Source organism: Schistosoma haematobium, chromosome 2 (genome assembly GCF_000699445.3).
Source record: "Schistosoma haematobium chromosome 2, whole genome shotgun sequence".
NCBI lineage: Eukaryota > Metazoa > Platyhelminthes > Trematoda > Strigeidida > Schistosomatidae > Schistosoma > Schistosoma haematobium.
The window spans coordinates 18,829,153-18,842,398 of record NC_067197.1 but is presented as its reverse complement, the minus strand read 5'-3'; the positions used below and the strand labels follow the sequence as shown (position 1 = coordinate 18,842,398).

At 37.8% G+C, this 13,246-nt stretch overlaps 1 protein-coding gene across 2 annotated transcripts; it reads right to left on the bottom strand.

Moving 5' to 3' along the window:
* Positions 1–1,061: 1,061 nt before the first annotated feature.
* MS3_00006386 (uncharacterized protein) lies at positions 1,062–9,953 on the bottom strand. Of its 2 annotated transcripts, XM_051214524.1 has the most exons (3): positions 9,729–9,953; positions 7,399–7,661; positions 1,062–3,141 (listed from the first exon to the last, which is right to left on the bottom strand). In XM_051214524.1, exons 1-3 carry the CDS (start codon positions 9,790–9,792, stop codon positions 2,983–2,985), a joined length of 486 nt encoding a protein of 161 aa, XP_051067713.1. In that variant the 5' UTR covers positions 9,793–9,953; the 3' UTR covers positions 1,062–2,982. The 2 variants fall into 2 exon arrangements, with proteins under 2 accessions (XP_051067713.1, XP_051067712.1); XM_051214523.1 differs by having other exon boundaries at positions 1,062–9,685.
* Between the last annotated feature and the right edge of the window lie 3,293 nt (positions 9,954–13,246).

Here is a 13,246-nt window from a genome sequence, read left to right as displayed (position 1 = left end):
ACAGATACTCTGTGCGTATGATTACAGAAATCTGCAGATTCGTACGACTTGTATCTAACTACTAAAAATTTCACTTAGTAGTATATCCCTACAGGAAAATATTGTAAGTCGGAACGCAACACTACTTGTCGCACACTCAACTAAATAATATCTTTTCCATATTACTTAACCTCTTTACCAGGTGAGTCGTTAAATATTTCAAGTCCTTTTTATTCTTAATATCCACCGACAAATCTACAACACTTCTTTCATCAGTGATGAATAGTTCAGACAATCCTTTGTGCTAATACGATCAGAAATAGGAGTAATGCATGTCATTCAGTCCAGAGTCATACTATTAAAATTAATATCTAACAAACTACATATTCAGTGCCAAGAAATTTGTTACGTCAAATCAAAGAATACTACGGAATATGATAAACTATACTATATAACTGATACTACCCGAATAAATTCACCATGTTCGGCACGCGTATAAACCTGTTACAATTAATTAAATATAGAAACTCCTGGAAAGATTTAGCCCCCTAACTTTACAAATAATAAAAATAACTTTAACTAATTTTCATAGGTATCTTTACAGAAATTTCAAGACGAACTAGTGGTAAAAGCGCCAGTTAAATGTCATTTGAAATGCAATTCGAACAAAAGCACATTACCAGATATAGCTTTAGCATAAAATCAATTACAATTCAGTTACAGCTAATTTCCTACCTATATTAAAACTAAAACACACTTTTTAGAGTAATAGTACACAGTTTCTATCGTCTACAATTTTCTTCTTCAGAATTGCAGGTACGTATGTTAGTACATACAAATTTATGCTTTAAATATTATTTTATCTACTTCCTTTAATCATCACTAGGAAATACTGTTAAAACCTATAATTCTGATTACTTTATTTTTATAACAATTTGCTCCGCTAAGGGAAAAAAAAGTAGATATGTAACATAAAAGCGATTAAGTTACAAATAATTAGCAAAAATAAGCTGAAAATCTTAACTACAGTAAAAACGAAATCTATTTAAAGTGCAATTATTTAGTTTATGAGTAAACAGTCGGAGAGGTAAATAGATATAATGTATTTACAAGAACGATAAGAAATATATATAAACTAGCGGAAATATAAGCTATAAAAGCCAAACAACAAACCTATTCAATAACTTTCTGCTAATATCTAATTTGTATGTATGCATAAACACTATGAAGTGACAGTAGTAGTACTATTAGCATTAATCGTGTTACTATTAACAGTAAAAGAATATTTTAGTTATTTGAATGATATTTTAAAAAATAACCTATTTTTCTCTGAGAAAGTTATCATCCTTTGCTTATTTTCCTAAGAATAATAAAACAATTGGTCTAAACAAACATGGAATTATAAACGAAACGGATATTTTTTTCTTAAATCCACATAATCAATAATACTGTGGTATTTCAACTGTCTGTACTGTACTCTCTGATTTAAATGGACTTACCAGAATTATGAAAACTTTGTGGTTGTCTCATTGACCGTAAATGGGGCGTATACTGTAAATTCATGTAAGTTAATTTTTAAACCTAATGAACTTTTTTTTTGAGCTAATGGTGATGCGAGTCTGAAAACCTTAAGAGGAAGGAACTTTCAAAATAGGACAGGAAGTGATAGTTGTAAGTCCCAACTTGATTGCATAAATGGTTGGAAAACGAATATTGTGTCTGTATTAAGCATCAGATAAAATTCGGTATCAACTCAATGCGCTTACACAATCTTACTACCCTTAAAAAAAGGAGCGGAAACAAACAAGATTAGATAATCAAGTTTCACACGTGATACAATAATAGATGATGTACCGTATTTTGTGCAATAAACAGTAAATCATTTTGATACGCCATGTCTGACAGTTATTGCACAAAACAACATGAGGTTAAGATATCATCACACCACTTGTGTCTCACTCTGAAACCGATTGCAAAACTGAACATCTACCTAATAACTAGCTTCTATCTCAGTGAAACAATTAGGAAGGACAAAATTAATGACCAGGAAAGAGACGAAAAACTGAGTTAAAAAAGCAACCAATTTGAAAAACAAACAGTTAAAATTAGCAGGTGCATACATATACCTGTTTACAGGCGGAATTTATTTAAAGTAGATGTAATGCCTAATCACAAAAATGAAATTGATATTTGAGTTACTCATCTTGGTAATTTAATTTTCGTAATGAGATACGTAAGTCAAGTACATTTGGTCGAAAAAATAACTCTAATTCTCCTCAAAAACCTGGTGCAACACTACTTCCTGAAGGGTGAGTAATAAATGATAAAAGCACATGAATTTTAGCTAATCCTACAATCGGATGAAATAACACAACAACTAGTGAATATGAAGTTCAAAATGGTAACAAACAAAATATGAAAATGTAACAATTATTAGTTGGTTACAAAACACAACTGTGTACATTCACCAAAAATAATACGACGAAGTCATGTAAGTCACAAAAGTCAGAACAATTTTATGCAGTTACTTATCGAATTAATACAAGACGAAAATGCAGTTTCTCTTCTGAACATAGCATTGGGATGATAGTTTTAAAAATTATCAGGAATATACTAAATAAATTGCACCAGCATAAAGCTGCTACAAATGTCAAATTTCAAAACACTGAGAAATAAATAATGAACGTAGTTGTACAGACAAACATGAGTAGTGGTTTATGACTGACCAGAAGAATTAAGAAACATCGCAAGAAAACCAAAATAATGTGAATACTTTATCCGAAAGTAGGTATTATCCTGGCCAAAAACTCCTGTTACATATATCCAATAATATAAACTTACACCTACGTAAACAAATTATCCATATAGCTGTAAACTCCAAATACATATGTCAATATTAGATATACAAGACAAAATATATTGAAATAAATAAAAATGAAAATAATCTGGTTTAGGGATATACAGAAATTTTGAACATAAATACTAATACAATATTTGTTAAAACTAGTCGACCAAATGCTCTATAGATGAAGTAGACAACTGAACACTAGCAATTTGTTTTTGAAATTTTAATCGGGCTTGGGCTTCAAGACTTAAAATTTCATTAAGTTGACTAATAATGTTTTTATGAGCAGCATGTTGATATAACAGCAGTTCAAGTTGCTAAAATAAAAACGGAAAAGAAAACTACAATTATCACTGCGTGAATTACAAATGATTACAATTCAAATTTCATCGATGAATGAGATAGAAGTCGGTCAGTCAGCTACAAAGTACGACCAGGTACATATATGCATCGGTCCAAGTTGGCACACCTCATTAGCACAACACGATGAACACCAAATTCATAGAAGTAGTTAGTTCAATGTATATATAAAATGAAGATTCCATATAAGGACATAGTACAGGAAGAAAGAATTAGTTGGTAGGAAGAAAGATATAAAGCAACTTTAACCTCACAGTTTGAAAGACAATGAGTGTATACACCTACGCCATTATGATCGATTCTGAGCCATGTCACCCAGAGTCTCTAAACATTGGTTACGATAGTCACGCGGACCCCAACCAAGTAGTCTGCATCTACTAACGTGGCTAAGACTAGAAGTTAGTGACTTCAGGTACTGATGCCACGTTTTGGTTTGGCCGTCCCTCACTTACTTCCAATCGTCTCCAACACTAGTCAGCATTGCGCGTCGTGGCAATCGGTGTCCAGGCAAACGTAACATGTGACCCAACCATATCAATCGGTCAAGACTTACAACCTCATCAAATGATTTACCATCATTCTCAACAGATCCTGGCAATATTTCTAAGACATCTGTGACCAAATACTAGTAACTTGTATCTTCTGCTCTTGAAGACTACGGTTCACAGCCGTGAAGTAGAACAGAGCAAACTGCTGTGCCGTATACTCGTCCTTCAATTGATAGACGGATATCTCGCCTTCGCCATAAGTGACGTAAGTTAGCAAAAACCAAACGAGCTCCCTGAAGTCGTGTAGAGATTTCGTCAGATACCAACCCATTAGGGCTGTTCAAACTTCTAAGATAAGTAAAGTTTTCGATGCATTCGACTACTTTACTCCTTATCCTTAGTTCGAGTGTTGATGCAGGCCAGTCCTGAAGTGACAATTTGCATTCAAAGAGGAGAAATGCATCCCAAACATCCCGGCACTGTTGCTTAGTGCTATCGAGACTGCATTTTATCAGCATTTTCGCCAAACAGGACTATATCATCTGCGTATCCTAAGTCGATAAGTGGACCTCCTGATAGATCAATGCCTGAAAATTCAGTCGACGAGAACGTTACTTCCAGCAGCAGGTCTATGATGAGGTTGGACAAAGACGGAGAAAGTGGACAGCTTTGACGGACACCACTTGAGGTCGCAAAATCAGATGACAATTCGCCATAAGCTCTGATTTGACGGGTAGTGTTCGAGTAAAGTCTTCACAAGGTTTATGTACTTCTGAGGTACGCCTTTCAATGACAGACTGCCACAGAACCTCTCCGTCTACAGAGTCAAATGCTGCTTTTACGTCAAGAAAAACGATCATTGTCGGACGTCGATAAGCATGCCTGTGTTCTAAAACCTGACGAATAGTGAATATGTGGTTGATGCAGTCACGACTAAGTCTGAAGCCAGCCTGATTTTCTCGTGTTTGCAGTTCACGAGTCTTTGTTAGACGTATGATAATTATTGAGGCTAGCATTTTAGATGCTATATCAGTCAAACTAATCCCTCTACGGTTATCGCAGTATGATTCTGACCCCTTCTTATATATTGGGACAATCAGTGATTGCGACCAGTCAGATGGGATAACGTCCAGTTCCCAGATTTTAGCTAGAATATCAGCCAACTTAATCGCTAAAATTGGACCACTATACTTAAAGACCTCTGGAGCCAATCTATCTCGACCAGCTGCTCTTCCTCGTTTCAGATTAGCTATAGCCTTTTGAACTTCAGCTAGAGTCGGAGGACCTACTTTAATGTTCTATTCAGATTGTTTTGGAATGGTTGAGATAGAAATAAAGCAAAGTTTGCCAAAGCGTTAAGAAAATAGCCATCTGAAAGCTCTGATGCTTTTTTATTGAAGTCATTTGGGACGAAACCGACGTACAATCAGCATTTCTGTATTTTAAGCTATATCTAGTAATGTAAAACACCATACTAATGCAAGAACTGAGTTATTTTCAAAGGGTTATAACGCACCAGCAAATGCAAGCGCAACACAACTTAATAAGTTATTCATATTACTTATTTATTTATTTGGACACATGAATATTGGTACAAGAGAGCGCCAATATATATGCGCCACACAAAACAATGAAAATTCGAGAGGAATACAAAGAAAAAAAAAGCTAAGGAGCACAAAAAAAGAGAGAACAATAACGAAGAGATTGGTGTAAGGTAATGTATTAGTAATCAGGGAACGCAAAGGTACAATCGGAAGAAATCTTTCAGGTAAGGGAGACACAACCACTTTTTATGAAGAAAGTAAAAGAAGGTTACAGCACGATCGCCACTGGCTTCTATTCTGAGCCATATCTGATAACGTCTCTAGCCGCTGTGTAGCATCATCTCTCGGACCCCAACCAGGGAGCCGTGAAGGACCGACACAAGCCAGTCCTTTGCAGCTTTCTTTCATACCACGACACCATGTCATGCACTAACCACCTCTCCGCTTCTTCCAACCAGTCCCAGAGTCGGCAAATAATGCACGACGTGGAATTCTCTGGGACGACATTCGGAGAACATGTCCAAGCCACCGAAGTCGGTGTTTCGAGATGGTGACACCAATTGAATTATCATCTCTGTGCCCGAACACACGATGCCGAACCTCTGCATTACTGACATGGTGTTGCCACTGAATGTCAGCAATCCTTCGGAGACAGCGATGATCGAACACAGAAAGTCGTCTAACGTCCTCAACTCGGAGAGGCCAGGTTTCACAAGCATAGAGCAAAACTGCTCTCACCGACGCGTTGTAGATCCGACCTTTTACAGCCAGACTAACATCACGAAGGCGCCAAAGATGGCCCAGATTGGCATAAGCCGCTCTGGCTTTCACTATTCGTGCATTGATCTCATCACTCACACCCCCACCAGCACATATGCAGCTACCCAGATACACGAACTTCTCGACTACTTCTATCTGCTCACCATCCAGGATAAGTACAGGATTGGAATCCTGCCAGTCTTGTAGAAGTACTTTGCACTTAGAAGGTGCAAAGCACATACCATACCTACGGACACTGATTGCCAACTGATTAAGTGCGGATTGCATGCCTTGGGCATTATCGCACAGTAAGACAATATCGTCCGCATACTCAAGGTCGAGAAGTCTTTCTCCAGGCAACAGATCCACACCACCATTACTTACATTCATCAGAGCTGTTTCCAGAATGTCATCGATGGCAAAGTTGAAGAGGAATGGTGAGATTGGGCAACCCTGCCTAACCCCACTACTCGAATGGAACAATGGAGAAAGGTGGTTGTATGCCCTCACTCTGCCTGAGGTGTTTTTATATAGGGCTTTTAGGATGTTAATAAACTTCTCAGGCACACCCTTCTTCAATAGACAATCCCAGAGAACAGTTCTGTCCAACGAATCGAAGGCAGCCCTGATGTCAAGAAACACTACGATCGTTGGCCTTTGATAAGAATGGAGATGTTCTAACATTTGGCGGAGGGTGAAGATATGATCAATACATCCTCGACCAGAACGAAACCCAGCCTGCTCCTCGCGAGTCAATCTTTCTCGAGTTTTGAACAACCTACGAAGTATGACGGAAGCCGTTTACTAGTTGTGAATATCAAAAGTTTGGTCAAGGAAATATTCGCCACTGAAGTTTCAGGATTGAAACACATCTTTTAAAATAATGTCACACTGTCTTCTCGTGGGTGGGGTGTTATTTACGAAATTGAGAGGATGAAAAGCGAATGCCGACGATTTAACCAGGTTGGTAGGTATGAAGGATTCACCTAGGGAAGTTGGAAAACCCTGATTCCAAACCAGAACTGCACATGTATTCCAGGATCCTGAACCAATCGTTGGTCACCGGCTACCATTTGACTGCATCTGCTCACGTTGCCCCACCGCCTTGTGGATCAGACCTTTAGGTCAAAGGCTCCGGAGTAGTCCTCTAATAAAAAAATCTGCTTCGATCTGACCACCCCGGCAGTATCACGACCCATAAACAAATCAAGTGACTTGTGTGGTGCATATGTATACGGTGCCCCTTTGTATCAATATTTGTGTTTAAATAAATAATAATAAATAACTTTAAAATAATGTCAACAAATGATGACGAACGGTAAACGCAGGTACATATACACATAATGGAAAATTAGGTTGGCACCTGCATGATGTAGAGGTTATTAAAAAGGAAGGGAAACAAGAATGACCTATGAATAGTTACCTGCTTTGAATGTTTTATTCGGACTAATTCATTATCATAAAATTTTGTTAATGAAATTAAATGAGCCTTTACGTCTTCCTGTCTCTTGGCTTTTGTTTTTGATTTTTCACGAAACCGCTTAACGGCACTTCTGTTTCGAATTCTTTTGTTGATGTAATCTGGAGTCTTCTTCATAGGTTCTGGAACACATTCGTACCTTTTCCTTGATTGACTGGGCGAGGGACAATATTCTGTCGCCCGAACGCTAGTAGAACTAGGAAATGCTGGGATGATCAGAAAAAAGAACTGACTTAAAAGTGAAGTTGATCAAGATGGAGAGCTACGAAACAAATATACAAACAGACTTCGATATACATCCCATACATAACACTAAAGGGTTTATATTGAACAAGAGAACAAATGACAAACGGAAATGACTGCTTATCGTTTATCATCACTCCTAGAAAAATAACTTTTGAAGCATCATCTCATGTACTTACTCGAGCTATGGTCAGTAATTTGTCTCAATTATCTTAGAACCCATTTAATATTCAAATAGGGAGTAGATTATGTGATCTTAACATTTCTCATTGGCTAACGACGTTCCAAGTGCTTTTTACTTTAGAATAGAACTTCCGAAATATATCATATTTACTAAGCAACTGAATGTTTCGTGATATTCTGGAAACTCCCAACCTTCCTTTAAAGCAAAGTAATTAGCATTAGTTGTACACACAGGCTAAACTATAAGTGTTGATGGACGAAAAACTTTGAATCATTGTGATTGCAACGAAGACATTATTTTTAATTTAGTAACAGCTCTTAAGTCATAGTTATACAAACACTGACCTATCGATTATTTTAAAATGTGCGATTGCACCAATGTAAGTGGTTGATAACAAGTTGATAACGAGAATCTAAATATTTTTCACCGGCTAGCAAATAGTAATCGCCTATTGTTGTTATTTATACATGAAGTAAAAACATGGAAGGTAACCAGCTAAGAAACTAGCTTTCAAGAAACTACTCCAAAACATTCAGTTAAGCTACCTGCAAAGTGAGGGCCCATGAACAAATGACTTTCTGGTCAGTTGACGTCGAGTTAACAGATATTTAGGACAATAAAATTACAAACTCTAATTAGTATTGATGATGTATATAAATACATTCCGAGACTTTAGTTAATTATTTAGTTTCTAATTGTAAAGGATATAGGAAGATGTGGAGGAGGTTAAGCTGAATAGTCTGCTGGTGGAAGGTAAAGAATCACTTGACGATAGGTACTGCTGTAGTATAAGAGAAACTTGGATCTCCTACTAATGTTGCTCCGTTAATGAACTCTTAAATTTAGTCATCTGTCGCGATAATTTGAGATATGGATGAATAACCGAAAGTATTAGAGCCTAGGACCAATGATAAGTAACTTAAAACGCTATCGGAGCGACGAAAAATGAAAGTAAAGTCGGCAGGATTATTGATTCCAAAAATCACGAGCTGAAAAATAAGATTTAAAGTAAAAGAAAAAGTTACGGAACGAAGACTTTGGAAGTACACAAATATTTGTGACTGGGTTAACTATAAATGTAACTATGTAACTGACTAGACGAAACCACTTAGTTTCCTACATTAGAACATTATTTTAAGGAAGTATAATTATCTTGACTTCCATCAGTCGGCGAGACTATAATTTATGGACGAACCAACCAGATATAAGATATCGAGTAATAAATTATAGCGCGAAATTTATTCATCCATTTGGTTAAATAGAGATATGGCATTATAGCTGATGTCATTTCGTGACGAAAACGCTAAATCTAATTCTTAACCTTAACCATCAACCGTAAATCATAATTCTAACTGGTCTATAGCTCCCATTTTATCTTAATTAGTAGGTATCCGTTCTCAAGGTGACTTTAGCGTCGCTTAAAGGTCGTCCATATATTATAGTCTCGCCTATTATTGAATCCAGAAGACGATCAGGCGTATTAACTTAGCAAGAGGAAAACACTAAATTGATTTGCTACGCCTCACGGCTTTATTGTTACCTTAAGGGCTAATTTAAGGACCGGAGACTTTATATGGTCTATGACGTTGAGAACCAACATATAAAAAGGCTTAACTTGCACTATTTAGAGCCTGAAGAAGCATACTCTATTCAAACTGTGACAAACCTATGTCGTGCGATTATCCACTTTTTTTGTGCTTGGCGAAAGGTTTTTTCTAATTGGGGTGCTTTAGTAGTGTAAGTGAACCCAGTTAAAGAAGTTTGTTCATTAGCGAATGTTATCCTTTTTGGGTATTTGTGATGCTACGATTGACTGTAGACTGATTGATATAGAATGGACACTCACTGTTGATGGGACTATGATCTTCCAAAGTTCTCCTACCATTGTCTGCTCTTTCAGAAATATTCATTATGAGCCTAACCGTGGCGAATTAATCATCAAGAGCGCGGTTTATTTGACCCAAATGGACAAGTAATTGTATATATTTAACTTTTACATTTAACGTCCAAATTTAACAGGCAAAATATAAATATCAGTAGAATATGGTAAAATTCTGTCCTGGGTCCTTCATAGCATTTCAAGTTTGAGCTTGAAGGACTCCGAAGAAATTATCCGGACTACATTGGCAGGAAGCGGATTTCAGGACTTGACTAGTCATAAAGAGTACAGGATTGGCTTAGAGTCCATTCTGCTATGTTGCGCTCATTATTTCTGAGTATAGTCCTGAATTTCAGGTTGTAAACAAGCCTAAGTAAGTATAAAGGGATGACCAAGTATGTTTACAACGTGATGAGTTATTATATCACCGCCGATATATCCATACTCTAATGAGTCCAGTGGTTTCAGATCCTCTTAAGTTCTAATACAGTTCCTCGAAATTATGATGTGACTTGCCTCTTAATACGTTCCCCTTTTTCCCATAGTTTCGAAATGAGGGAGGAAACACTGTCACAGTACTATAAATGGCGTCGAACAAAACTGTTAAAGGGTAGGTGGAACGTTCTGTTGCCAAATTTTCCAAGAATGCACCCCAACGTTATCAGCGTAAGGTTTGGTCGAAAGACATCGTCACAGTTGGCATAAAACTTGTCACGCATGATTCCGAACCAGTCAAACCAGTCAAAAATGAAGGAGTTCGAAGGTAAGAAATTTCGAGAAGCGTGTGATCTGAGCTGACTATTTGTTACAAGGATTCTAGTACGTAGTGCCTACTCATAAACTGGTTTGAATGCTTGGCCGAGTGCCTTCAACTAAGGTGTGTCTAGTAGAAATAGCGAAGTCAGCACCAATGTGCAGGATGTACAGAACTAATTATTTCGGGGATTTATTGGCCTCTAAACAGTTTATTATTGGAGACTTGCTAACTAACTATTTGAATTTACTGGTGTAACATGTGTGATTGACCTTGGAAAAAGCTTTTCGGTAGTCGAGATATATCACATCAACATTCCTCTTGCGAACGAGGATAGTTGTCGATCTGTCCACCGCAGTCAGCTGAGCTACCTGCAAGTGTGGCACTTTCTGAAACCATATTGCTGGAGTGAAGAGTAGTTTGTAACAAGCACTCACGTATGCCATCGCATATCAATGACCTGACGATGCTGAAACAAATGATATCAGCCAACTGAGAGGTTTATTCCGTCGGCCTCCATGGAAAACTGATGTAATGTGCACTGGCTTAGAATGTCTGAGACAGAGTTATGGCTTGGTAAGTGTAGGAACATTACAATAAGCGGTGTTGCGAAGATTGAATCCGCCTCCCTTAGTATAGCAGAGTGAACTATATCCAAGTCAGAAGTGTCATTGTTTAGGTCCTCTGGTTTCTGACACACCGGTCCTACCCACCGTTTTACTTTTTAGAACTACTATCAGGTTGCACGTGAATCTGTCGTTGATGTACGTGATACGTGATTAGTAAGGTGTTTTAGGGTACTGTTTGCTGGGAGCTCTGAGACAATACTACCGTTGTTGTCAGGACCATTAGCGCCGTACACTCCAGAAACCCCCTTGTGGTACATTTAAAGACTGCAAATCCCGATGACTGTATGTTGCTTGTGGCTCTTGAGGACAGACTAGTTTGCAGCACTAATGATGAAGTGCAGCAAGAAATCTCAGTGACCATTCACAATAAGTTGAGGGTAGGCTTCTCAGTCCACCTGCAATGGATTGTCCTCTAAGGCTGACTAACCCAACTGACTGAAATTCCAACAAACGTTGTTGATAGGATATCTTCGCTCGGTTTTGCTAACAAAACTGAAGATTGTGACGGTGTGATCACTTTTCCACTTAGAGTCAGGGCCGAGACTCTCCGTTAGTGAAGATGCAGCTTATGCACTGTGGCCTCTGACTGGTTCTCCACAGAGTCGCTATTCGCAGATTTTCGAATAGTTCTGATTCTCTAACGAGTCTGAAGAACAGAGGCTAGCTAAAGTTATCAGCTACACTGTTCTTATAACTTTACGAAAACTGAATTCACCTGAGATAAAGATACGAGTGTACCCGAAAAGAGAAAGAGGATGATAACCCTCAAGAATGTGATTGACGCACTTGATTCCATCAGTGAGTCTGTAGTATTATGGTTTAAGTTGATGCTATGTGGATTCGCCTTTGCTACTAGAATGACAGATCAAATCCCGAAATTATAGATTTACCACTATGTAACCACCTAATCCGTAAGATTTTAGTCGAAAGTCACATCACTCACCGTACTGAATCGTCCTATCCTGACTGTGAGTAGTTTCTGCCAATGTCTACTGAAGAACTTATATATTTATTGTGAAGGACAAGAGGCTACGCAGTGGTGATTACACCTGCTTGGCAAAGTTATGCCAAACAGACTAAATGTTTCCACGTTCGCCGCCTCTCACCTTCTCTTTTGAGTTAAATGTCATAGTGTATTCGGCTCCAAAGATAGTATGGTTAAAAAACGAAACCACAACAGGCTATCTCCAGATGATCTCAAGAAGACATCTTAGGGTGTTAGATAATCGCACTAAGCGTCATATAGATTCGCAAAATTCGATAAACCATAGGACATATACTTGGTGTCCTATTCAGCAGGATCGTAGATACAGGGCTGTCCTCCCATTCAGGATTTTTCATCGTTCCGAAACGAAGACATACCGAGCACTGGAGGCTCATAGCCTATGACTTGAGATGACCACGTCTTAGATATCCATATCGGATAAGTAGTATCTTTTTTATACAGTTCACGTTACTCCTTTATTTTTGTTTGATAAACTAGCAGCATGAGTTTATAAGAAGTCAGTGCTTTTGATTTGAAATGTACGTGCACCCTCATTCTATTTGTCTGAATGAGCTTTGTATGAATGGACAGGAAATTTATCTACACAAAACTTTTCGAATGACTTTGATCAATGCAATTTCAGTTCCAACCTCAACCTGCGAGAGGCAGAAGGCCGGACGACTTGTGATAGTCCTGTTGATAAGGATCTCTCAGTTGATACAAATTTCATCTGAATGCCATAGCCAAGTCTTGAAGCAAGGAGTTCCAGTGGTTGATAAGTCATTAGGGATGTCGGTAGTCAGTTGACAAGTAATGTATCCTAAGCAAATAAACTATTTTTAGAGTCTCCTTGTAAATTTTTGTTTTGCATGACAAGAAAAAGGAGGGCTTATTATATGAGAAAATGTTATTAGGCAATTTATACTTCACTTTCATTTTGAAAACTACAGGAGGTCGGATGACTCGTGCTAGTCCTGACAATGGTGCTTCCTCAGTTAATTCATTTTTCTCTTGAAAACTTGGCTGCAATCACGCGTTTAGGCAGTGAAGTTTACTCATTGATGATTAGCTGGGACTGTCAGTAGTCAGTTAACAATGAGTTTATTTGTGTCTTCGT

What these genes read in the sequence shown, in the direction of transcription:
- MS3_00006386 (XM_051214523.1), bottom strand. Translation starts at nt 6,659, where the DNA reads ATGTTAGAACATCTCCATTCTTATCAAAGGCCAACGATCGTAGTGTTT.